Source organism: Staurois parvus, unplaced genomic scaffold, assembly GCF_062004578.1.
Source record: "Staurois parvus isolate SC_StPar_1 unplaced genomic scaffold, SC_StPar_1.0 ptg000147l, whole genome shotgun sequence".
Taxonomy (NCBI): Eukaryota; Metazoa; Chordata; class Amphibia; order Anura; family Ranidae; genus Staurois; species Staurois parvus.
In genome coordinates, this window is record NW_028317943.1 from 6,980,195 (window position 1) to 7,007,529 (window position 27,335).

The 27,335-nt window shown below is 44.4% G+C and overlaps 1 protein-coding gene across 1 annotated transcript in view; it reads left to right on the forward strand.

Annotated features, from left to right (window-relative positions):
• The window catches only part of IRAK4 (interleukin 1 receptor associated kinase 4), a 44,183-nt gene that overhangs the window by 1,110 nt on the left and 15,738 nt on the right, over positions 1 to 27,335 (forward strand). Inside the window, exons 2-9 of the mRNA XM_089674005.1 lie at positions 750 to 919; positions 8,855 to 9,000; positions 9,749 to 9,892; positions 12,757 to 12,917; positions 13,013 to 13,077; positions 13,449 to 13,563; positions 15,172 to 15,281; positions 21,592 to 21,775. Coding sequence (XP_089530131.1) covers positions 759 to 919; positions 8,855 to 9,000; positions 9,749 to 9,892; positions 12,757 to 12,917; positions 13,013 to 13,077; positions 13,449 to 13,563; positions 15,172 to 15,281; positions 21,592 to 21,775 — 1,086 coding nt within the window. The 5' untranslated portion in view covers positions 750 to 758. The remainder of the gene's footprint in view (positions 1 to 749; positions 920 to 8,854; positions 9,001 to 9,748; positions 9,893 to 12,756; positions 12,918 to 13,012; positions 13,078 to 13,448; positions 13,564 to 15,171; positions 15,282 to 21,591; positions 21,776 to 27,335) is intronic.

Here is a 27,335-nt window from a genome sequence, read left to right on the forward strand (position 1 = left end):
GGAGTACTAGAACATGACCAGTAGAGTACGCAGTGTGCAACAGGGAGGACATCATATGACATCCACCCAGGATGGGAAAGCTCCAACTCAGCTGTCATTTTGCTATAGGCCAGATGGGAAGCAGTTAAACATCCTGCAATACTCTACATCTGTTCCATTTCAACGGATCTGGACATTGGCTGTTCTGCTTAAAAAAAACAGAACTGAACAGACAGGTCATCTGTTTACATCGGTATATACATAGAATGAATTGCCGCCTGTTTCTTATCCGTCAGTTTTTACACCCATGTGCAAGGTGCCTTAGAGAAACTAGTGTTATCAGCATGGGGTCCATTGATAAATAACCCAGGTCTAGCTTTATTAGAAGTGGAGGCAGCATGTTAAGTAGGTATGTCCTACCATGCCACGAGATTGGTAATCAATTGTAGCTATTATTATATTATTATACAGGATTTATATAGCGCCAACAGTTTGCTCAGCGCTGTACATAATAATTGGAGATAGAACATGAAACAGTACAGTAACAATACAATTCAATACACGAGGGGTTCGAGGGCCCTGCTCCTTGGAGCTTACAATCTAGGAGAGAGGGGATAGTGGTACAAGAGGAAATAGCTGTGGGGGATGGAGTGGTAGGAAGAGTGGAGGAGTTCAGTAATTAGCTGAGGGCGGGGTTTTGTATTTGCATGTTTGTTCTGTTCCTATTTTAGCTCATTACTCTGAATTAAAAATGTCTATTTTTAATACAGAATTTGAAAATGAGTAACACCGTAACACCATCCACTTTTGTCCGCAAACTGAGTCCTGGATTATATAGACAGCTGGCTGATTTTCTTGATCCGCAAGATGGATGGAAAACTATAGCAATGGATATAAAAAAAGCTTCAGGTGAACCCCGATACTCACAGTTCCATATAAGGTATTATATTATGTTTTTATTACTGTTTTACAGTTAAAGTATCCTCAGTAGAAGCAGTTAGCTTCAAGTATGAGAAGTAAAGTGTTTCTGAAATTTGGTCTGTACACTATAGGGCTGATTAGAAAATGTAACAGTTAAACGTTCATGTTCTTGACCATACATCACAGGTCACAGGATAGTTAATTCTTAGGCTACTGGTTTATATTCCACATCCAGGTGATCGGACACTGGCAAATAGCAAACCTTGACACTGCCCTGCATAACCACTTCCACTCCCAGAATTGTTTTTTGCTAGTGTCTGTCAGTGGTGGAGCTGTCTCTCTCAGCTGAGAGAGCCATTTCCGCTTTACCGCATTTACATTTCTACTTTTCAGTTTGAATTGACTTTCTCTGCTGAGCCTCAGTGCTTGATAGCAATGGCAGTTTTGTGGATTGGCTATATGAAATTTTATATCACAGAAGGATGATGCCTGTACCTGGTCCCTGGTGGAATAATTGGGACAACCTGTAAGCTGCATTGGCACTGGCACCCATGTGTGGTGCTTACTTTGGTAGGCAGTTACATTCGTAAGCTAGCAGTTGGGTTGCTCTATAGGTCCAGGGCCTGATGAACCTGAGGAGTATGCGTATCATGAAGAAGGTGAAGATGGGCATGCCCCTTTTTGTACCATGTGCTTTCTCTTTGCATTTGGCAATTCATGGGACTCGTGGCACAGGCAGTTCGCTACCTCTACCTGGAGGAACTGCGTCAGAGCTTGTGCAGCACCACCAGAAGGGGATATGGGCATGCATTGAAGGGGCTGATTCCTGCTGCGCGCCACTGCATAGACTTAGCAGTGCTTCAGCATAACCCGGCAGCGATGGTGTGCAGCTATTTCCCAGCCCACCAGTGCATCTTTGCAAAGGCAGCCTAGACACCACAGTGGGCAAGCGTTTGCACATCTTGCAATTACCCCTTTATTACTGTGGGCAACAGCTGAGCAGGACATTTATTGCAGAGCTCTAAAGGCTCCCCTCCCCCCATATTGGTGCTCTTTCTCAATATTGTGAATATTGGGCCCTCTTGTAGGCTTGGCAGGCAACTTGAATTTGCCACCAGGGGGATCAGGGCCACCACACTCCCTTGTTTAAGTAGACAGACTTCCTTCTATTGTTTCTCTTATAGGGCAGCAACTAGGCTCTGGCTCTCAGGCAACATCTATTTTTACACAAACTTCTTCAGGGGCTCAATCCTCAGGGACCTTCATGCCCAAAGAGGAATCCTTAGCTGCATTTTTCAATGAGTTGGAACAGCCAGCAAATATTTGTAAGGCACTGTGGAGAGATGATTGGAGGAAGTCTAGGTCTCCATCGCCACTGGAGCTACATTGTGATTTCCTTCTACCACCTTTTCTCAAAATGGAAGAGAGGGGGAGGTTCTGTGACAGAGGACGCCTCTGAGGCAGACGGATCCTCTGAAGAGAATGCCAGAACTCTAGTGTATCTCCATCTCAATGGTCCACAGTGAGGTTTCTCAAAGAGGTTTGTAAGAACGTAAAGCTGTTGCTAATACAACATTTGGGGTCTAAGGTTTCAGGGTTGGGGCCTTGGAGAGTGCCCATACCACCAACCAAGTCCTTTTCAGCCCTGTTTGCTGCTTCAAACCAGTTGCTCCCTTAGGTAGGTGGGTAGCCACAGCACCATGAGTGTTCACAAAGGTGCTTTCCCTGATTTTGGCTCTTCTGCAAGCCAGGGGGATAGGGGCAATCAAAGTGCAGCAAACGGTGCAAGTCCTTCAGGACTTCATCTGGGTACTCAACTAAAAGAAGTTGACCCTGGAGCCATCGCACTGACTGGAGTATCTGGGCCTCATCTTGGTCACAGCCCTGGAATGGATCTTCATTCCCCAGAAAAAGCTTCGGAACACAGTGTGGGATTTGAGCTCCCTAGAACATTTGCTACTTCATGAAGGTACTGGGGTTGAAGGCAGCATCTTTTAAAGCAGTCCTGAAAACTTGGTTTCAGTCAAGACTGTTGTAGTTCAATTGACAATTTGGGACAAAAGGACTCTGTCCTTGGATGACCCTATGTCTCCTATCACCACAGACAAGTCATCCTCAAAATGGTGGCTGTCCAGCTCAGAGTTTGAGGAGTCCTTTCTCTCTGTGATGTGGAAAGTCCTGATGATGGATGCCAGCCTGTCAGGCTGAGGAAGAGTTCTGGATTCTCTGTCAGTTAAGTGAACATGGTCATGAAAGATAGCTAGGATGCTGATAAATGTCCTGGAACTCAGCGTGATTCAGCTTGCCCCTCAGCATTGGATCCATTTGCTCTGGGGACTGCCAGTCAGGGTCTGAGAACTCCATGGCAGTAGTGTACATAGACCATCAGAGTGGTATGAGAAGTCAGGGTACTCTTCGGGAAGTGGAGATTATTTTGACCCTAAGTGGTCCCTCCACCTGGAGGTTTTTCACCAACTTTGTCTTTGGTAGGAGATGTCAGAAATAGATCTAATGGTATTGAGATGCAACCACAAACTGAACATGTCTGTGCAAAGGTGGAATTATTTCAACATGATTTATACATCAATTCCCCCCCAAAGAGGATAGGCATACCAGTGATTCTCACTGCATTGATTTGAAGGCTGGGTTCTTGAACATAGTCAGACTTTTAGCAGACCCTCCATGGGCCCTACTGAACCTTATCTCTTAAGGTCCTATGTTACATCCTGCTTCACGATTGCTGGCTTTGTTCCTGCTAAAGGACAAGGGTCTTGCCGATGGCATGATTTTCTCTTTGCTGAAGACTGAAAGGGTTTACTACTGCACATGGAAAGCATACTTTGCTTGATGCAAAAGATTAAGGTTCATCCCACCAAATTCTGTGTGGCATGGGTGTTCTCTTTCCTTCACTTTGGACTGGATAAGTACTTAGTCCTGAGGACTATAAAGGTAAGGTTTCTTCCTTGACAGCACTCTTTCATAGACTGCTGGCTTTTCACACCTTGGTCAGAGCCTTTGTGCAAGGGGTGGCTCAAATTGTTCCACCAGTAAGCTACCCGCTAACCCTGTATGACCTTAGTCTATTCTTGTTGGTCATTCAGACACCACCATTTGAACCCATTTGGGATATTTCTCTCCCTCTCCTATCACTCAAGGTTGCCTTTCTTGTGACTATCACCTCGATTAGGAGAGTATTTGAATTTGCATCTTTATCCTGTAGATAGCCTTCTCTTCTGCTTCACAAGAACAAAGTGATGCTGAGACCATGTACAGTAAGTCCTTGCTGCCTATACAGGAAGTACTTCAGTTTTTTTTCCAGTGTCTGTAAGATGGATGGTTACTGGAAGTGTTGCTGTGCTCTTGGAGCATACCTGAGAGTTCAGAACGATTTCAGTAGAGAATCAGAGACTTTAATCGGATCCATTTTGGAAAGCTGTGAGCCAAGATGGATGGTACCCAAGCCTCGCTGGATAAGGAGAAGTATCCTCGAGGTTTTGCCTGTGATACAGCCTTATGATGCTGGACCCCACACAGATGGAACCCTGTGCAATTTTAAATCTGACCAAGGTGCTTCCAGTGAGGTGCTATATGGGTCCAAGGCAATGGCCCCTCAGCATGGAGAGTGAGTCCTTGAAGGTTCGTATGACAATGCCCACCGTAGTGGGTGAAGGTTGGTACCTGAGAGAAGCCTGTAGCGGGACTAGTAAGATATCTCCTTTTTTTTTTTCTCTCCAGTAAAGAGAAACGAACAAAGCTCTAAATTGGAGGGAAAAGGAAAGGTGTTGTGACTTTCCATCCGGGAGGGGGAGGGGGTGCTCTTTTGTTTTTGGCCACTAGAGGGAGCACAGCCAGCATGCGAGCAGGCGCAGTACCGGCTGGAAACAGAAGTCAGCCATATTTGTTTATTTGGAGGCCAAGACACGTGGGCTGCTGCTGCTGGGGAATCTCCTGTGGCCGGACACAGAGCGAGCTATTCTGTAGGGGCACTTGTGTACTTCCCTGAAGGGGAAGCATGGACCAGTCAGTTAGGAGCCTCACTGACATGGTAAGTTCTGGATTCAGGCTATCTCCAATAGAAACCTCAGGTTACTTATTCTTTCCTGGGCTCTTTGAAGCCTTCACAGAGTACTCAGGCTTTTCCAGTGCATCCTGTTCTGGAGCAAATTATGTATGTTGACTGGGACCACCCAGACAGGGTTTTTGTTCCACCAAAGAGTTTTTCTTTCTTGTACCCCATGAAACAAAAGTTTAAGAAATGGGGGTTGCCTGTAGTGGATGCAGCTGTTTCATCCCTGAATAAATCTTTAACATGGCCTGTGGATAATGTACAGGTTTTCAAGGACCTAGCAGATAAGAAGTTGGAGTCTCTCCTTAAGGCTTCCTCCTTCCTGGCAGGTTCTGCCGCACAGCCAGCTGGCATTTGCCAGAGTCTTTTTGACCATGTCAAGCAGCGGATTGGAAGACCATCAGTGCAGGGGGAATGCTTGGCTGAGGATTTGGAGGATTCGTGTGTTTTGTGGTTGATGCTCTTAAGGATTCAATTCAGCAAATTTCTCGCTTGCCCTCTTATCAGTGCATATGCGCAGGGTTTTGTGGCTGAAGAGTTGGTCGGCAGAACTGCCATGCAAATAGTTTGCAGGTTTTCCCTTTCATGGGGAATGGCTGAAAAAAATAATGTCAGGGGGTAAGAGTCCTCTACTATCCTCCTAAGAGGAAATCCAAATGCCCTTCTTTTAAGGTGTCAGGGACTTCGGTTGCTGGGCCCTCATCTACCAGCCAGTCATTTCACCACACGCAGGTCCCAGCCTCCAGAGGTTGATCTCAGAATCAAAACCCAAGGAGGCCTTTGGTGCAAAAGTCGTCTAAGACAGATCCAAGGTCCACCTCTCAAGGGGCTAGATCAGTTTCAAAATGTCCGATCCTTTCATATGGAATCGATTTGGTCAGTAGCGGTCTCCCTATAGGAAGGATATTTTTTTTGGCGTCCATAGATCTCAAGGACGCATACCTACATGTACCGATATTCATTCCTCATCAAAGATTGCGATGCAGATCCTGGAACAGCTAAGCTGGGTGCCCAACCTCAAGAAGTCGGCCCTGGAAGTGCAGAGCCTAGAATATTTGGGGATGGTCCTAGACACTGTTCAGGCAAAGGTATTTCTGCCTCCAGGGAAATGTTGTGCCCTGAGGAACGAGGTTTGCAGTTTGAAGGCCAAGAGGTATCCTTCAATTTGCCTCTGTATGAGGTTGCTGGGAAAAATGGTGTCCTCGTTCGAGGCTATTCCTTATGCTCTGTTCCACTTCAGACCGCTGCAAAGGTACATTCTGTCTGGAACAAAAAGATTCCAGCCCTCAATTACTGCATATCTCTGTCTCCAGAGGTGCAGCAGAGCCTGAATTGGTGGTTAACTCACAATTTGGAGAAGGGAAAATCCTTTCGGCCAGTGGTGTGGAAGTTGGTAACCACCGAAGCCAGCATTTCAGGTTGGGGGGCCGTTCTGGAGGAGGCCACAGTTCAGGGAACATGGCTTCCATGGGAAAAGGTTCTTCCCATCAATGTCCAGGAACTTAGAGCATTGAGGCTGGCTCTGAGGTATTGGACATCCGAGGTGAACTACATTCTGACCTGGGCAGAGAGGTATGTTCCAAGTCTGTCAGCAGTGTTCATTCCAGGTGTGAAAAATTTGCAGGCGGATTTTCTGAGTTACCGGCAGTTTTTTCCAGGGGAATGGGCTTTACATCTCGGTGTTTTCAAGGAAATCTGCCAGCGATGGGATTGCCCAGATGTAGATATATTGGCATCCAGATTCAACAACAAGGTCTGTCTTTTTGTGTCCATGGTAAGGTACCCTCGCGCGGCAAGGGTAGACACCTTAGTGATTCCTTGAAACCAGTTCCCACTGATTTATGCCTTTCCTCTGATCCAGCTGCTGCCTTGTCTTATGCAGGATTTGGATGGCGTCTATTCCGGTGATACTGATTGCTCCAGTCTGGCCCAGGAGGGCCTGGTACATGGACATAGTGAAGATGGAAGTAGACGGGCCCTGCCCATGTCAGCCAGATCTGTTGTCTCAAGGTCCTATATTGCACCCAGCTTTACGATTGCTAAATCTGACGGTGTGGCTATGGAAATCCAGATCCTGAAGGATAGGTGAGTATCGGATTCTGTCATCCCCAGCATGTTGGGTGCTAGAAAGGAAGTTTCTAGGAACATTTATTACAGAACCTGGAAGGCTTACATTGCCTAGTGTGAGGTTCACAAATGGCATCCACAAAAGTATGTGATTGGCAGAATTCTGTAGTTTCTTCAAACAGGGTTGCAGAAGAATTTGACTGCTGGTACCATTAAGGGCCAGGTTTTAGCATTAGCTATTTTTTTTCTAGAGGCTTATTGTATCTCACTCTTTGGTCCACACTTTTTTACAAGGAGTGATGCGGATGGTTCCTCTTATCAGGTTGCCTTTGTGTCCTTGGGACCTGAACTTGGTTTTGCAGGTTCTACCAAAGCCACCAATTGAACCTATTAGAGAGATTCCACTAGTCCTGTTGACTCATAGATATTGTTTCTAGTGGCAATCTTGCAGAGAACCATTTTTGGTTTTGCATCATGATAAGGTGGTGTCGAGACCTCATCCATCCTTTTTTTACTAAAGATGGTTTCTGGATTTCATCTCAATCAGGACCTAGTTCTGTCCTCATCGTTTCCTAGGCCTCCGTCAGCAAGAGAAAGATCTCTGCATACCTTGGATGTGGTACATGCTGTAAGGGTCTTCTTGAAGGCGAAAGCACAGGTCAAGAGGTCAGATGCTCTATATGTGCTGCCAGAGGGCCCTAGGAAGGGGCAGGCGGCATCCAAGGCAACTATTTCAACATTGGATTCGCCAATTGATCATTCAAACCTATGGTTTGAAAGGTAAAATCCCACCCTTTTGGGTGAAGGCACATTTTTCCAGGAGTGTGGAGTCATCTTGGGCAATCTGCCATCAAGCATCAGTGGCTCAGATTTGCAAGGCTGCTGCATGGTCTTCGGTTCACACATTCACAAGGTTCTACCAGGTGGATGTCGGGACCGCAGAGGATCCTGCCTTTGGCTGCAGTGTTTTACAGGCGGCTGAATAGGTCCTGAGGGATTATGGACAGTGGCTATCACGGTGTCACCCTCCTCTCAAGTTTCATATTGCTTTGGGACATCCCACATAGTCACGAATAGCCTGCTCTGTGTCCCGTGATGTACGATAAACAAAATTGGATTTTTTCTACATACTTACCTATAAAATCCATTTCTTGGAGTACATCATGGGACACAGAGGTCCCTCCCCTCTTTTTGGAATTTTCATTGCTTGCTACAAAAACTGAAGTACTTCCTGTATAGGAAGGGTTATATAGGGGAGGAACTCCTCTTATTGGTTGGCCAATGTCCATTCACTTATAGGTGGCTTATAACCCACATAGTCATGAATAGCCTGCTCTGTGTCCCCTGATGTACGCCACAAAATGGATTTTACAGGTAAGTATGTAGAAAAAATCCATTTATTTTGTTGTATGTAATACTTTGTTCATTATACACAAGTCATTTATTTACTTTGATTAATGTGTTTGATATTCTCTATGTATAGCTAATATTTTATTTGAAAGGTGATTTAAGGGAAACATTTTACATCCTGCTTTGCTTTTGCATTTGTGAATGTGCCATTGTTTCAGTGTCTGGGCATTCATTTTTTTAGCATTATTCTTTTATCAAACCTTTCATAAAACCTTTGGCTTGCTATCTGTCTTGTTTTTATAATATACCAGATTTTAGAGCTGTACCTTTTTGTTGTTCTGCTTTTTTGTTATATATTTTATTCATGTTGTTATATTACTGTGTATGGTGATTCATGTTCATTGTGCATAGGTCATTTATTTACTTTATGTATCTGAAGTTATTTATTTATATTCATACATTATTTGAAAGGCGATTTGAGGGAAGCATTCAAAAAGGAAAAAGTCCAACACAAGAATTGCTTTATGACTGGGGGACCACAAATTGCACCGTGCGTGACCTTACTGACCTGTTGAGGAAGAAGAATTTCTTGACTGCGGCTTCAGTTTTACTGAATGGTAATGCTTTTAGCACTTAAACTATAGAAATAAAGGTTGCATTAAATTAACATTACCTTGTGAAAAAAAAAACAAAAAAAATGTTCTCAAACTTTTTGTAAAATAATTCTATATATTATATTGCTCATAAGAAGTAATTACACTTTTTTTAATGACATCAAACTTTTAGGCTAGAAGGCATTTGTCTCAGATTTTCCAGTGTGCCCTGAGTGTGCGTTGCAATATTAGTTGCCATTATCCTAAGTTTGACCTTATAGACAAACAGAAATTTTAATTCCTGCCTCCACTAGTAGCTACATTTTCCTCCCATATTTTATTAGAATCATGTTAGGCAGATAATAGGAAAAGCTGGCATTTTTCATTATTTATGTGGGTTTACTAAATTTACACTTAAATGCCCATTGCCCATGATGTATGTACATCGTATGCACATTATGCTTTTGGAACATCCAAACATTTATCAACCTAATTAGTGTATGATTGCTTTTGCATATATTTGATTTTTCTTTGGTAATGCCATTGCCTTTACAAAATTACACATCTGATCCAAAGAAGATATTTTTTTTTTTTTTTTTTTAATACCAATGAATTAAACAGGGAATGAGAAACCATATTGCCCCCTTTTTTAATATGGTGTACTACAAGCCCTACAGCACTTTATTCAAGGTGTCGAATAAACCCTAGAAACACCCCTGTGTACATTAGGTCTAACATGCATAATTTTATACTTGGCTTTGTGTATGAACAGATCAGGAGACAAGTGCTGGCTGCCCAACAATCCCTATAGATGATTTGGAGAAAAAGCAGGCCACATCCGAAAACTGTAGCCAAACAAATCATGGAAACCTTGTTTGTCAAAGCACAGATCCAGAGGAGAATGATGAACAAACAGGTATTGTTCTTTTTTTAAAGCTTACAATTTAATGTTGCATTTTCAATTCAATTTCAATTAAATTTATTATCCTGTGACTGCTGCAGTGAAGATTAGCCTGGTCACATCCTGCACTGGCATTTTAAACTACTTGAATTTCTGAGGTGGGATTCAAATGACATTTCAATATTAATTTTTCAAACCAAGTAGATATAATAATAGAGAAAAGTGGGCATCTGCAAGCTATGTACAGGTGTTCCTCGGTTTACGTATGAAAAAATAATGCCTCGGTTTACAAATTTTTTACAAAATTTTCACAATACGAAGTGTATGTCTGTGCCGATTTTTAAATGCAATTGGCGGCTTTTTTTTTTCTTCACCATAGCTCACAGAGCTGTCACTTTCCTCTCAGTTAAAGGAAGCTTTGTTTCTTTTAAGAAATTAAAAGGAAACATTGCTTCTTTTAACTTGGGGAAATAAACTAAAAATAAACTTTCTCTTTTAGCCGTGGGGAAAGTGACAGCTGAATCTCTGAGCTATAGTGAAGAAAGAAAAAGTGGTAATTACATTTAATAACCGGCACCATAATGCCCCCCTCCCATCCATACCAAGCCCTTCGGATCTGGTATGGATTTTGAGCCGAACTCCCACGCCAAAATACCAGGCCACATGCCCTCAGCATGGGGGTTGCTTCAGGGCAGGGTGGGCTCCCTCCTCCCAAAGCACCTTGTCCCAATGTTGATGGGAACAAGGGCCTCTTCCTCACAACCCTGGCCAGTGGTTGTGGGGGTCCGGTGGTTTGACAGTTCTTAAATAGGTAAGGGGCGGGCCACTCGGGACATCACGCATGTGACCCCACCCCATGTGACATAAATTATGTCACTTGGGGCAGGGTCACTTGGGTGATGTCCCCAGGTGGCCCCACCCCTTACCTATTTAAGAACTGTCAAACCACTGGAGCAGGCAGGTGGTGGGAGCCATCGTCGGAAGCGGAGCCTTTTTTTTTTTTTTTATTCTTTTTTTTGGGGGTCGGCTGCGGGCATCGTGATTGACGTTGGATCTACTGCGGGGGACATTTTTTTAGTTTTTTCTTTTAATAAAGGACTTGTCAAAGACCATGTACTCTCTTTTTTCACACTACACTTTTTGTTTTTTTGTGAATGAGTATCGGGACCATGTACCTCATACTCATTCACATGAGGGGGGCCAGGATCTGGGGGCTTCCACATTCCGATAAGCCCCCTGCCCGCAGACCCCCACAATCACCAGCTAGGGTTGTGGGGAAGAGGCCCTTGTCCCCATCAACATGGGGACAAGGTGCTTTGGGGGGGAGGGGAGCCCCCCCTGCCCCAAAGCACCCCTCATTTGTGGGCATGTGGCCTGGTAAGGTTCAGGGGGGGGGGGGGCGCTCACTCGTCCTCCCCCCATTTATTTTTTTTTAAACTTTGGCGTGGGAGTTCCCTTAAGTCCATACCAGACCCGTTTTATAGCTACAGCTTCACTCAAATGAAATCGGTCGATAGTGATTGGCCTAATATTGCTACATCTTTCATCTTCAATTTACATCAATGATGATGAGACACTGTGAAGGATTTACTCCATATGTTACCTCCACACCCATAACTGATGATTATACTAGGGAAGTGAAGTCATTTATCCTTCCTTAGTTATGCTACCCATGGAAATCAGCAAGTCATCCCATTATGAAGACTAAACATCTTGATCATATAAGAAAGTATACTTTCCATGAATTTCTGCAGCTCTGCCGCCTGTATAATATGTTGAAGATACTTCTCCCAGAAGGTTACTTTATCGGTTTTCTAGCCTCCCACTGTTTTTCAACTAAGTGAATGCGCTGGACTTTTGTTTATAATCACAATGTTTTTATTGTCTGATTTACTGTGTGTCCACCATGTTTCAAGCCTATCCTTCAGAGGATCACTGTGATCGTAATGAAGTGATTGTTTTGCATCTATTTGGAAGTATTCTTTACTCTGCTTTGGATTTAGATACCGATCTTTTTGCAGTTTGATCTTGTCAACTTCTCCCCTTTTTGTATGCTAAGTTTGCGGTTTAGAAAATCCACACCTTTTATTTATGGTGAGTCAGAGACATTTAATGGGTAGTTATACCCTATGATATGGCATTTTGTTTTTAGTTTAGACACTGTAATATAGGAGGTGTGTTACTGGCCAGAACAGCAACTTAAAATAGGGAAGAAAGCCTAAAAAAGAACTAATACAATCACCACATCTAAGGACTGATAAGCTGCAATATATTTATGTTTGAGGTTTAATACAGTCTTAAGCTGAAGTACAGGGCAATTTCAGGCAGACACTCAGCTATTTTGTTAGACCAAATGATACCAATGTGACTTTGCCTGCTCAGGATCTTTAATAACCTGCACTAAACCGCAGGTTGTGTTGCATACCAAAAATTCACAGGACCCCTGTGCAAAATGAAAATTGGGCCTATCTCGTAAAGAACCTTTAGACTGTTCCAATTAGATCTTGATGAGCTATCTTTTTTTTTTTTCTCCTTTTTAAGGGGGGGGGGGTTACACTTTACCATTTTAAATGTTTATAAGCCTACTAGAGACTTGGTGAATCAATAACAGCACAGACAAACTGAGGTGGAATGCTGCTGTATACAATGAAATGTGAACATAGAGGAGCCTTGACAGGAACAGCAATTCCCCCTTTGCACTCCCTTTAGTTATATGTGCAGTGCAAGTACAGTAATCCAATCTAACATTAATGAACATCACTATTGTAACAGAGCATATTAACTTTATTCACTATAGAGTTTTTTTATGTATTCATCAGCCTCTTGTTTTTATTAATTTTCCTGTTTTTTGTTTTTTTTGTGTTTAATACGTGTAACAGGGTTTGGGGTTTTTTCCTTCAATGAACTAAAGAGAATTACAAGAAATTTTGATGATCGTCCACTTTCTGATGGAGGGAATAAAATTGGAGAGGGGGGTTTTGGAGTTGTTTTCCAAGGACAATTGAAGTCTGAAATTGTGGCAGTTAAAAAACTGACAACAGTATGTCTCACTCATTCATTAAGTACTCATTCATTGCCATTGCCAAAAAGTTATACAGAAAATATTAACTGTGTTTTTTTTTTTCCCCCCCACAGATGGTTGATGGTAGTCTACATGACCTTAAAGATCAGTTTGATCAAGAAATAAAAACAATGGCTAAGTAAGATAATGTTCCATTTCCTAATAGGTTAAGCTAACCCTAGACACCCAGAACTTGCTCCAAATATGTTTTTTTTTTTTTTTTTGTCCAGTTACACAGTCAGGTCTTGCAATCATACTGGTTTGAGTAATGCAGCTTTATCAAAGGGGAAGCAATAGTGAGCGCATTAGGTTTGTTGATTTGTCAGGTCTTTCTTCCACAAGAACTCATAGCCAGGCCTGCCTGAAGCTCTTAACAGACTTCAGATCCTCCAAAGTGGTTAATATAATCTGTCATCGCATGCCGATGGGCACCTTAAGCATTTGCTGCAAATAATCTTGTATTCTGTTTATTATAAGTTGTAAATAACCTTGTATTCTGTATCTTTCTAGATGTCAGCATGAAAACATTGTGAAACTGCTTGGCTTTTCAAATGATGGTGACCAATACTGTTTGGTTTATACTTATATGTCTAATGGCTCTTTGCTGGACAGGTTAGCCTGCCTGGTATGTAGCCAACTGAGTCTTTTCTTATTACTTACATTTAGGGTTTTTCTGCAGTATGAACTCCGCTTTATCAGTATTAAAGACAGATGTCTGGACAACAATCGAAGAAATAAAAATGTGCCTAGACATCCATTACTAACAGCTGCATGCATTAATGGCATGGTTCTGCTATTGTAAAAAGCCTATAGGACAAAGAAACTCATGGGTCATGTACAGAGAAGGGGATTTATCTGAAAACTGTGTAAAAGGACAACAAAGGGCTCTGCCAGCACTGATGATGTCACAGGAAATAATGCTGGCACTGGTGATCACACCTTGAATAAATGAATGGCAAGTCATAGACAACCAGGGCTTTCTTTCTGCCGGAACGCGGCGGTACTGCGTTCCGCCACCTTTTTCTTCTTGTCCCCGCTCACCGACTGCCTCTGCAGAGCTGACAAGCTATGCAGAGCAGCGAAAGTGACAGGTGCCGGACGCGGCTTGTTTATGTCATGCTTGCGCGTGCCCGGCACCTGTCACTGCCGCTGCTCACAGCCGGTGAGCGGGGACATGCACGCTTCACCCCCCCCCCTCTACCGCCAGCGTGTAAACATCGGGGGCGCGCGGCCACCCCCATAGGAAAGGTGTATCTTAGTACACCCGGCGGTGCGCGCTGACGTCATCACGCCCTCTGCTCGTCGATCCTACCATAGCGCGGATCGTCAGCATCAGGTAAGGAGCGGCGATACAATTTTTCTCGCTTTTCTTGCTAATGTGGGGGGGGGGCAGTGTTACTCGCTATTCTTACTAATGTGGGGGGGGGGCGGTGTTAATTCCATACATTTACTTTTATAGCCCCTCCCAAATTTTACTTGCATTCCTGTTCTCTAAAGGGGTGGTCCTAGGGTTTGATGGGGGCGTGGCCAGGTTTGGGTGGGGGAGTTCCACCACCTTTCCTCTGAGAAAAAAAGCCCTGTAGACAACAGATGCAAGACTGTGACTTATACCCAGAGTTGCTTGATTAAATATTACCTAAAGTTATCAGCACAGAAAAGTGTGAGTATGTCAAGAAAATGTGCACGTATAGGCCCACTAGAAGAGTTGAGCAAAGATAAATGCCCTCTGTGGCCTTTGCCTTCCTCCCATCTCAGTGTCTTCATTAAGTCTGATGATATGCCAAAGGGAGACACGAAATACTGACCATCTTCTCATACTCTTTGCCTGAGATGTTGGTGAATATTTTGGAAACTGGGACATTGTTTATGAATAAATGTGAACATGCCCAATAACTTACATATTTTGACAGACAAACAGTGTACATATCTCTAGACTATAAGTCCCCTTCCACACTGGGCGGACTTCACCAGTAGTTCGCTTGCTCAGCGGGGGATCTGTCCGCTGATCCCCACATGAACAGGCAAATGGCTGGTCCGTGTTCGCTCCACTTATGGAGCAGTCACATGTAAACGGACAGCCTGTCTGTTTACACCCGACTACCATCCGATACGCTAGACGGAAGGGAAGTGGATCCACTTCGTACTGTTTTTTTGCGGATTGGATGTATGTAGGTGTAAATGTGTTTATTTATTTTTTTACTGAATGTTTACATTCCAAATGTGTTTGTTTCAGAATAACACAACTCCGTTATCCTGGAATAGAAGATGTAATATTACAGTAGGAACAGCAAAGGGCATTAAATATTTACATGAAAATAATCACACTCACAGAGACATTAAGAGGTAATTATGATTAAAAATTCTTAGAAAAAATGCTATAATGTTTTAAACTTTGTTTTACAGTGTCTCTGTTCCTGAAACTGACAGGAAATGTTTCAGAAAAAAACAGCTTTTGAATGTACGTGTTTATTTCTGCTTCTTAGTATGTTATAGCTAAGCAAGTCTGAACTAGGGAGGAAAGCTCTGCTCCCTATGATGCTATGGGTTTTTTTTTCCAGATTGTCTTTGTGTAAGCTGAGCTGTCAGTAATGTATATAGACAGACATATCTATTTGCATAGCCATTCGTCCAGTGATTCTGTATGGGTATCCTTTCTGTGCAAAGTGGGTAAAAATGAATTTTCTTTAAGGTATTTTATCTTATGAATGAATGTTCTTTTACTGTGCACAGTATCAAAATTAAGTATAATGCTCACTAGATGGAGCCAAGGATCATAGGAAATACATAGGTCCTTGTACCAAAAGATACAATGTAACATATCCAGAGAATGCATGAGGGAATTAACAATTAACAAACCTGTATGTCTCAAGGAGCAGACAAAGGAAGCTGTGTGATGTTAATGCCAGGAAATGATCATATCACAAAAATAATCAACTAAAAATGAAAAGAGGCACTTGACAGACTACATATATCTTCCTCCTTGGCAGTTGCAGGTCGCAGCTTCCAAACCTTCCCTTCATGCACAAAATAAATGTTCAAGAAAAATTAGGTCCATGCTGCTCCTCTGCACAATTGTACATTTATTAACCGCTAAAAAAGGCACAAGCAGCTACAAACGCGAAAACCTTGATTCATTTATTTTTTATTGTGCCTTGTGAGCTGTTAATCTACATTTGAGCAGAGGAACAGCGTGGACCCATTAGGGTTTATTTGCATCAGATAACTTAAGACCCCTCCTCTGCTAAGCAGGACTGTGCTGTGTGGTAGAACTGTGTAAATCTCTGGACTGGACGGACAAAAATAGAAATTCCATGGCAGATAAAATAGCTCTCATATATGTATTTAACTTGTATATTTAGCTATTTGCCTAGAGTTCAGTTTTAAAGGCTGAGTTTACATTTGTAATAAAATGCACTATGCAATCAAGGGGCTCCAGTACTTTTAAAAACCCCGTGTAGTTTTAAAATGTGCTTTTTAAACGCCATAGCAGTTTACTGATCATGCCTTACCAACAGCTTGGCTGAAAAACTACTAATGGGAGAGTTCATCACCATCCTGCCTATGGTGTGTTAATCCCTTATGTTGGGTGTGCTCCCAGCTTTATCAGAATAAGTATTCTCCATCTTACAAGTCTTGCATACTGTATGTGCAGTGTAATTTACTTCTTCCATTGCAGCAGTGCTGAGCTTAGCCTCTGTGGAGACAGTGAGAGCACTGTGCATGCACAGTTCTTGATAGGGAGAGAGCGCTAGTTTCAGTGATGCTGGCAGTGTGCCCTACATAAGGGGAGTCCCCAGATTACAGGCAGGACAGCACGGATCTCTCCTGTTAGTAGGTTTTCAGCCAGGCTGTAGCTAAGCTATAGTGGACCTACATGTACAGCATTTTAACCACTTTCTTACTAGGCACTTTTACCCCCTTCCTGCCAAGGACAATTTTCAGCTTTCAGTGCTGTTGCACTTGGAATGACAATTGCTCGGTCATGCAACACTGTACCCATATGAAATTTTGAATTTTTTTTTTTTTTTCACACAAATAGAGCTTTCTTTTGGTGGTATTTAATTACCACTGGGTAGTTTTATTATTTGCTAAACAAATGAAAAAAGACCGAACAATTAGAGAGAAAAAAAAAAGTTTCTCTTTGTTTCTATTATAAAATTTTGCAAAAGGGCAATTTTTCTCCTTTATTGATGTGCATTGATGAGGCGGCACTGGTGGGCATTGATGAGGAGCCACTTATAAGGCTGCACTGATATACGGCAATAATGGGTACTAATAGGCAGCACTGACTGGTGACACTGCTAGGCACATATGTTCAGAACAGATGGGCACTTTTGGGGCTGCACTGATAATCAGTGTGCTGAGAGTAGATGTCTCCTTTCACAGTTGCCTGTTATCGGCAGTACTTTCCTCTCTGTGACAGTGTGAGGAAAGTACTGCCGATAACCGGCAAGTGTATTTACATGGTGATCAGCTGTGATTGGACACAGCTGTTCGCATGGTAAAAGGCCACCGTGATCATCTGTTAAGGATTCTTTATTCTGCACTAAGGATTGTAAACTCATTTTGTGAATTGAAAAATCCGTGTGAGCTACATCAAGAAAATTAAAAGAAATCCAATAAATCACAAATAATTAACTCATAAATTGGCTGCAGCTCCTATTAAGGATACTGACCCTCACAAGTATACAATCATAAATATAAGAGTGCTGCCATGTGCAATCCTCTCATAATTGCAGATCAAATCAAACATACAATTATATCTCAATAAAGTCCTTTGTGACTTGTGCAAAAAATACTATAATATTCTCTTCCAAATTGTGCATGTGTACTATCCAATCCATGAAAATCGTGCAATTCATGTGCTGTGCTCCCTGCCAGTGGTCCCACATACTCACTGACTTCTGTGGACTCTTATAATTAAACAAGAGTCTAACTCGTTTAGTTGGAACAAATCCTTGGTTCTGCTGGGTCTTGTAGTCGTCCTCCACCCAGCTGCACTTGCCACCAGATGTTCTTTCAATGCGGCGATTAAAAAGGCAGGATGCTCATATGTAAGGAATGATGGAAGGGGGCAACATAGTGTAATTCCATTTATTTAAAACTGTAATAAAAATAAATATTGCACTCACATTAATCCAGTGTTTCTCAACTCCAGTCCTCATGGACCCCCAACAGGTCATGTTTTCAGGATTTCCCTCAGATGAAACAGCTGTGGTAATTACTAAGGCAGTGAAACTGATCAAATCACCTGTGCAAAATAATGGAAATCCTGAAAACATGACCTGTTGGGGGTCCATGAGGACTGGAGTTGAGAAACACTGCATTAATCCAATATTAGCAAGCATAAAAACACCAAACCAGGAAGTAATGCACCATTGTGCGCTCCACCGGCTGGATATGATGGCACCATGGTCCGTACCCGACACATTTCTCCCCTCCCACTGGGCGTCTTCAGAGGTCAGGACCCGTGGTGATAAGCTGTACAGCTTTCCTCCTCCTGTCCGGGCAGCCACCGCTCTGCATTCATCTGGCTGTCAGTTCTAGAATCCGCTATCCACCTTGCATTTTTGCATGGTACAGGGAACCAGTCAATGGAATATAGGCATGAAGATCTAGTTACACATCGCCTGTCAAAGGGGTTCACATCATATATCCAATGAGTTCTGAGAACCATTATTGAAAGAAGGGGTGCCTAAAGACCCACCATAGAAGAGCTTACAGAAGGGAATCCACATGTCATTTGATCATCTAAGCGATATTTGACCATCCATTATGGAGGTCAACACCTGGTGAGTGGGAAATTTATACATTACTCCTAAGTGGTGAAGATCTTTCTGAACCAAAGTGGCACCCCTCTATAGGACTCTCATTCATATACACATTTGGACTATAAGACTTTTAATATTGAATGTGGTGTTGGGATAGCACTTTACACATTTATGTAATATCTTTCATGTCATATGTTATTTATGTTTACAGTGAAACCATACTGAGCATGCACCTGTTTATTTATGGTTTTGGTATTTAGAATGTGTTTCCATTTAATAGGGGCAGCTGCCACTACTGCCTTGTGGCAGAATTTAACCTCTTCACGCCGGCCGCACGCAAATGTGCGGCCTCCTGGCGTCTGGGCCTAGACGCCGAGCGGCCGCACAGTTGCGTTCTATTAAAAAAGGACATATGTGCCAAGAGCGCACGCCCTGTGCACTCCCAGCACACATGTTCGGTACTCACGGAAAGGTCTCCTCTTTTGATCGGGACCTTTCCCGATCATGTGGCGGCGCGTCACGGCGGTCACATGACCCTAAACCCTGCCCCGCCTCCCATCTTCTGGAACCCTGAAAGGGCTGGGAGGCACCTGCGTGAAGGGGTTAAAAGTTTTTCCACAGCACAGTTACTCACACAAGCTTTCACAGGTGCCACGATATTGTTTTTTTGATTTATATACATGTGATCAGCTGTGTCCAAAGGACATGTCAATCACAGAGAGTGCCGGGTGCGCGCTGCTGGGAGCGCATTCTGGGAGAACGTCATACAACACCCTCTCAGAAATGGACGGCCGCGCTGTAGCCATCATTCAGCTATAGCGCTGTCAAGAAGTGGTTAAACTCCAAATTTTAAAGCTACACAGTTGGGTTTATTTACTAAAACTGGAGAGTGCAAAATCTGGTGTAATTCTGCACTGAAACCAATCAGCTTCTAGGTTTCATTGCCAAAGCAATTAGAACAGGCTGAAGGTAAAAGCTGATTGGCTACCATGAACAGCTGCACCAGATACGGAGCGCTCTAGTTTTAGTAAATCTACCCCATTGTATTTAAAAGTACTGGGGCCCTAGACTGCATGGTGCATTTTTTTCTTATAAAAGGTGAACTTAATATGGAGGCATCATCTTGCAAAATATTTAACAATATCTGAACACAATTGAGTATATGGCTAATAAAGTGTTACTAAACCCACAACAGTAAAATCAGTCTGTATATGCAGTAAAACGTAAAACATGCTTGTTATACTCACTGTGGAACCTAAGAGGGTAATCCTCTGCATTGAGTAAAAAGGTTGTTTGATCCTTTCTTCTCTGCCCCTCCTCTTGTTGAAATGACCACCTGATACAGACTGAATCCGTAGTCACATGCACATGCTCAGTTTGGTGTGTATTGCTAGAGAGGTTTTTTGTTTTTTTTTTTGTTTTTTTTCTTGGGAGGCTGCATGTGATCAGCACTGTCTAGACAGAGGGTGAGAGGTTTCCCATCCTCCTAGAGCAGAAAGAAAACTCCTACAAGCTTTAACCAGTGCTCTGCTGAAGTCACAAGACTGCTCTAACTGCTGATCATAAAAGGTATTTAGCAGTTTATATTTAGTAAAATAATTGCATTTCCATGTTGTGTGTACTGTGGGAGACCAGATATAGTGAATGCAGGGTCCTGGGTTTAGTAACACTTTAAATGTCCAGACACAGAGGGGACCAATCAGTATATATTGATTAGTAAGGATATCTAAGTATTTAAAGCCTAAGCTTACCAAAAATAAAAACGCAGCACGGGGACTTAATTTACCTTCAGTGAGATGCGTACTTTGTGTTGCTGTGTGTTCCTTTAGCCACGACAAAATTCCTTGTCCGATGCACCCTACCTAACCTCTAATATTCCGGAGTTGCAGTTTAAGGAACTAAGGAGCTGTGACAAGCACTCATCAGGACTGAATTACGTTGCCCAACCTTTTCGTCCAGATACTGCATTCATGTAAGTCTTTTCTACATGTTCTATGAATGAATCACAATATATGAATAAAAGGGGAAGACCTTTCAATCTGCCATTTGTTCTACATTCATAGATCATGTTTCATTCATAGAAGCTGTAGTGATGTCTTCTACGAATGGAGCAGTTGTGTGGAAAGGGCGGGCACTTTGATGAGTGCCTGTCACTGACTCTTAGTTCCTTAATCCCCCGCCACACTGGGAAATTAGGGTGGAGGGGGAGCATCGGGGGAGGAAGATTTCAGCAAAAGGAGGACACAGCACAAGGGACACATCTCACTGAAGGCGACTGTACTAGTTTTTTTATTTTAGGTAAACTTAAGCTTTAAGAATTCTTTCAAAGTGACTACATAATTTTGACAAGGTCGTTGTTGGAAAAAAAATTAGGTATACATTATGAATGTATGTGGCATACGGGAAAAATTTTGCACAATTACATATACTCTAACTATGTTTTTGTAATTCCCAAATGTCACAACGTGATAAAGTCTACCATAAGGACCAGTCCTCTGAGCAAATATCTTCCAGAAAGAACATTGGTACATCTGTTGCCAATCATCTTAAATTACAGTATGTGTCAAAACTATGCCATCATTTGTCGGAGATACATTGCACTTACTAAAGCATTGCAGAAACTTACCGTATTCCACAATATTTAGGGATCTCAGCAGCTGGTAAATTTCTGTCAACATTTCCTGTCAGAGCATGATCCTTATTCATTTTTATGTTTAATAGGTCCCAGGAGGGTATGATTTGGTATAGGGAATGGTCATGCGCTACCTTACTGTTTATTTTGCTGACACACATTGCAATCACCTTACCTCTTTCACTGAAATACATCTGGTGGAGATGCCTACATCGATTGTGAAATGCTTTTTTTTTTTTCTTTCACCTAGTGCAAATATTCTTCTAGATGCTTATTTTACCCCCCAAATATCAGATTTTGGGCTTGCAAGAGCGACTGGGCAACATGCTAGTACTATGATGACGGAAAGAATTGTCGGTACTACAGCTTACATGGCTCCTGAAGCCCTGCGAGGAGAGGTCACTATAAAGTCTGATATATTTAGTTTTGGCGTGGTAAGTAACGGAATAGAGCTTAGATGGTATTGTTTCCTCTGTTTATAGATTTAAAGTGGTTGTCAGCCTCTGAAATGAAAAAAGAACAAAGCATACACTTCTATAGCATGTATCTGCCTCTAGTCAAAGCACCTACTGTGGTTTTTGTCTGCCCTGCCATTCCTCTGCTATCTGCATGAGTCACTTCTGACAGTTTATACCTACACGAGGCAATCCAGATAGATGCCCCCCCAGCACACACCAGGTGATTGACAGTCTCCCTATGAGACTGTGCAGACAGTGTGTCTGTTCCCATTCAGGTCTCAGATTTCTCAGCTCCTTTCTCTGTGCTGTGCAATGTGTAAATTCTGGACTTTGAATGGATATCGAGGAGAGATGGCTGCAGCTAATCGAGTAGAACTTATGCAGGAGGATGTGTCTTATCCCTCTTTTCAACAAAATCTAGCAATAAGATATAGAGATTTTACTATACCTACACCAGACAATCCAGGAAAATAGCTCACCGCCACCACACAACAGGTGTTTGACAACCTAAGCTGTGCATGTTTCCTTATGAGACTGTGTAGAGTAGGTGTGTGTATTCCCTCCACTCAGGTCTCCAATTACGCTCAGCTCTCTGTGCTGTGCACTGTGTACATTCTGGATAATGGATATAGAGGAGAGAGGGATCCAGATAATCGGGTAGTACTTATGCAGGAGGCTTTGCTTCATCTGTGTGTTTAATAATAGTGCAGAGGTCTGCTGTGTAAGCACTAGTTGGAGATGAGGGCATTCTATTGCTGCACCCCTCCTGCTTTAGCATTTTATTTAAACTATACCTACTCAGAACTGCTCCTACCGTTTGTCAGCTTGTTCTGTCCATAGCATCAAAGAGCACGGACTATTAGGATGCTCCCCATAAGTAACATAGGAAATATGGCAACTTAAGTAGCAGCAAGGGGCTGTGATGTAGGATGTATAAGCTGTTGTGTGTAATATAATTTAAAGACTCAGAAAGATAATGTGGTAATAGAGGCATTCAGTAAGTTGCAGTATAATGGGAGAGGAATCAAGTTGCTTAAAGTGTTAATAAACTCAGGACCCTACATTCACTATATCTGATCTCCAGCAATACACAGAACATGGAAGTGCAATTATTTTAGTAAATATAAAACTGCTAAATACTTTTTCTCAGTTAGAGCAATCTTGTGACTTAGTGTCCAGCCGAGCACATGTTAAAGCTTGTAGGAGGAGTTTTAATTTTGCTCTCAGAGGATGCAGGATTCCTGACCTATGTCTAGACAGTGCTGATTGGCCCTGTCTGATAACATGCACTCTCCCAAGAAACAAAAAACCTCTCTAGCAATACACACCGAACTGAGCATGTGCAGAGTGATTCCACACATTATGTCTTATAAGGAGATAAGAGGGGAAAACTGCAAGAAGGGAGGATCGGAGAAGTCAGGATCAAACTGCCTTTTTTACACAATGCAGAGGATTAACCCCTTAGGTTCTACAGTGATTATAACAAGCATGCTTTACTGCATATACAGACCGATTTTTTTCTGTTGTGGGTTTAGTAACACTTTAAGTACATTTTTATATCTGAAATGTACTAAAGCTGAAATAAAAAATTAAACTATAATCAAGGGTATTTAAAAAAAAAAAAATTGAATAGAATGGTGAGGGGATAGAACCACGGTCGAGTTTTTATTGCTGTCTGTGTTCTCCATTAGGGTGATTCACTTCCTTTTGTGTCTTCAGGACAGGAAGTTAAAGGAAATTTCCCAAATGAGACACAGTTAAAAAAGCCTTATAGTGGTTTTAACTGTATTGGGACCATAACTGTAAAAAATTGGTATAAGGTATACTTTAACCAGTTGCCGCCCACTTGCATTTTATTGCAGGTGGGCGGCTCGTACAGGAATAATCATGTACCTGTACGTCGACAGTGTCTTCCGGGTCCAGGGCTTGCGCACTCCCACTATGATTAGACACAGTGGGATTTTGCCACTGATTAATGCCTGAGACCTGCTAATCAGCTGTGTCCAATTTACAAACACACAGAGCTCTGTACAGACGGAATGATCCTCTTGTTTCTTCTCCCTGCAAAGGCAGAAGGAACAAACCGATATTTAGTACAAAAAAAAAATTACACATTTTTAGACACAAGGTTAACCCTTTGTTTGCCCTTAGATGTTAACACCTTCCAGCGTCAGGTTGCCTTCCGCACTATCACAGTCCCACCATGATCAGCGCCTTTTATAAGTATAAAAAAATAAACAACAAATTCCAGTATATATACACCATAGTTTGTAGATGCAATAACTTTCACACAAACCAATCAATTTACACTTAAGATTTTTTTTTTTTTACCAAATACATGTAGCAGAATACATCATAGCCTAAATTTATGAAGAAATTCGATTTTTTTTTTGGATATGTTTTCTAACAGAATGTAAAAAATATTTTATTCAAAATTTTCTGTCTTTTTTCATATTAAAAATAAAAAAATCCCAGTGGTGATCAAATACCACCAAAAAAAAGCTCTATTTGTGTGGAAAAAATATGGATTTCATTTGGGTACAGCATTGCATCACTGAACAATTACCAGATAAAGTAGCACAGTGCTAAATATCAATAAATAGCCTAGTCATGAAGGGGGTAAAACCTTTCCGCAACTCAAGTGGTTACAAGCAGACATACAGTAGTGCAGCTGCAAAGGCAGGCATTAAATAGAGTAATGTACAAAGAGTAGTAAAAAGCGCCTTAGTATAAATAAGCTGCTACGCACAGAATTAGGTACCAATAACCTATGGAAGAGACAATGTATGTGACAAGTGCAGCGCTCGTAACCAATAAAGTGAATGGATAAAATACAATAAAATAAATCAAATTAAATTCAATTAAAATAAAGGATAAGAAGTAGTCCCATAGATATAAGTAAATATGGATAATTGAGGCGACTTCGTTGTCCGGATAGAGGTGATAGCGAAATGCGCACTCACCGGACGCGCATATTAAATGCGCCTTGTATGTAATTATACTGATGCCAGGTGGTAGGAGGTCTTCCTTCTATAGGAACCCAGATGAGTTGTCCTTCTCACTAAGATACACCTGTATGGTCCTAGTGGGTGCTGTCACTCCGAATGGCCTGGGTGGTAGGTGGTGATTCGTCCTAGTAGTGGGTCTGCAGGCTAGAACACTCCCCCAGAGGGCAACAAGGACACTCCCATAGTGTAGTAGGTTAAACAAAGACTTTTATTCAGAAAGGTGCATCATATAAAATGTGTAAAACGTTGCAGACAGTAGTCTGTAAGAGGACTGACCAGCTGGTAGTAAACAATGGCCGCCGGAGCTCCACGTTGCTCCGGTGGCATGACGTCACGGCGTGGTGTGGCTCCTCCTGACGCGTATCGTGCTACAGCACGTCTTCAGAGGGGGGTCGCCAATCACGCCTCGCCGTGCGCCGTTTGTATTTATGGACAGATCGGCACATGCGCAGTGGACCGTGGCCATTTTGGAATAGCGCAGAACGAACTGCGCATGCGCAGGGGTTACGGGCACCATTTGCCTTGGTCTCATCGTGTCAGGGCTCCCAGGTATGACCAGAGGTGTGTGACTGATGCAGGGAAACGCAGACTTCAGATATGTGATAAACAATACAATTTATTAACACTAACCATACAAACATAAACGCAGTGCAATACTAAACATAATACAGTGCAAACAAACCAAACCAAACCACCCACAGATAACAGTACATACAAGCAAGCGTCGTCAGGCAGGCCGGGTCAATATCAATTGGGCAGGTAGGTACAGGGGGAGCAAGCAGAGAATGGTCGGGGTCACAGGCCAGGTTCAGCAGGTAGCAAGCAGCGTAGTACAGAGGGTCAGGCAGAGGGATGGTCAGGGTCACAAGCCAGAGATCAAAACAGGTAACAAGCAGCGTAGTACAGAGGGTCAGGCAGAGGGACAGAAACAGGATGCAGGACAGATACAGGGCCCAGAACAAACACAACACCAAGGCAGAGTCTGTGGGTCTGGCCATCCCTTAAATACCCCAGCATCATCAGTTCCAGGTGTTAGCTGGCTGAAAGGTTGAGTCTCTGATTGCTGGGAGCACCCGCTGGCCAGCCCTGGTACTGCAGATCAAAAGGCAGGTGAGTCCCACCATTGCTGGCCAGTCCATTCCTAACAGTACCCCCCCCCCCCCAAGGAGCGGCCTCAGGACGCTCCAAACAGTCCTAGCTGGGCAAAATGTTCCACCGCCCGGGTCTGGTAACTGGCGGGATATCAAAGACTGGCACACCGGGCAGGACTCCGGGCAGCGGCACACCGGGCTGGACTCCGGGCAGAGGCACACCGGGCTGGACTCCGGGCAGAGGCACATCGAGCAGAGGCACATCAGGCAGAGGCACATCGGGCAGGACTCCGGGCAGAGGCACATCGGGCAGAGGCACATCGGGCAGGACTCCGGGCAGAGGCACATCGGGCAGGACTCCGGGCAGAGGCACATCGGGCAGGACTCCGGGCAGAGGCACATCGGGCAGGACTCCGGGCAGAGGCACATCGGATTACGAGGCGAAGCAGCAGGCAGCGGGCCACCAGGCGGAGCAGCAGGCACCGGGCCCCCGGGCGGAGCAGCAGGCACCGGGCCCCCGGGCGGGTCGACATGCATCGGGCCCCCGGGCGGGTCGACATGCATCGGGCCCCCGGGCGGAGCAGCAGGCACCGGGCCCCCGGGCGGGTCGACATGCATCGGGCCCCCTGGGCGGAGCAGCAGGCACCGGGCCCCCGGGCGGAGCAGCAGGCACCGGGCCCCCGGGCGGAGCAGCAGGCACCGGGCCCCCGGGCGGAGCAGCAGGCACCGGGCCCCCGGGCGGAGCAGCAGGCACCGGGCCCCCGGGCGAGGCGACCGGGCCCCCGGGCGGGGCAGCAGGCACCGGGCCCCCGGGCGGAGCAGCAGGCACCGGGCCCCCGGGCGGGTCGACATGCATCGGGCCCCCGGGCGGAGCAGCAGGCACCGGGCCCCCGGGCGGAGCAGCAGGCACCGGGCCCCCGGGCGGAGCAGCAGGCACCGGGCCCCCGGGCGGAGCAGCAGGCACCGGGCCCCCGGGCGGGGCGACCGGCGTCGGGCCCCCGGGCGGGGCGGCGGGCGCCGGGCCCCCAGGAGGGGCGACGGGCATCGGGCCCCCAGGCGGGGCGACGGGCATCGTGCCCCCAGGCGGGGCGACAGGCATCGTGCCCCCAGGCGGGGCGACAGGCATCGTGCCCCCAGGCGGAGCGGCGGGCGCCGGACCCCCAGGCGGAGCGACAGGTCTCGGGCCCTCAGGCGGAGCGGCGGGCGCCGGACCCCCAGATGGAGCGACAGGTCTCGGGCCCTCAGGCGGAGCGGCGGGCGCCGGACCCCCAGGCGGAGCGACAGGTCTCGGGCCCTCAGGCGGAGCGGCGGGCGCCGGACCCCCAGGAGGAGCGACAGGTCTCGGGCCCTCAGGCGGAGCGGCGGGCGCCAGACCCCCAGATGGAGCGACAGGTCTCGGGCCCTCAGGCGGAGCGGCGGGCGCCGGACCCCCAGGCG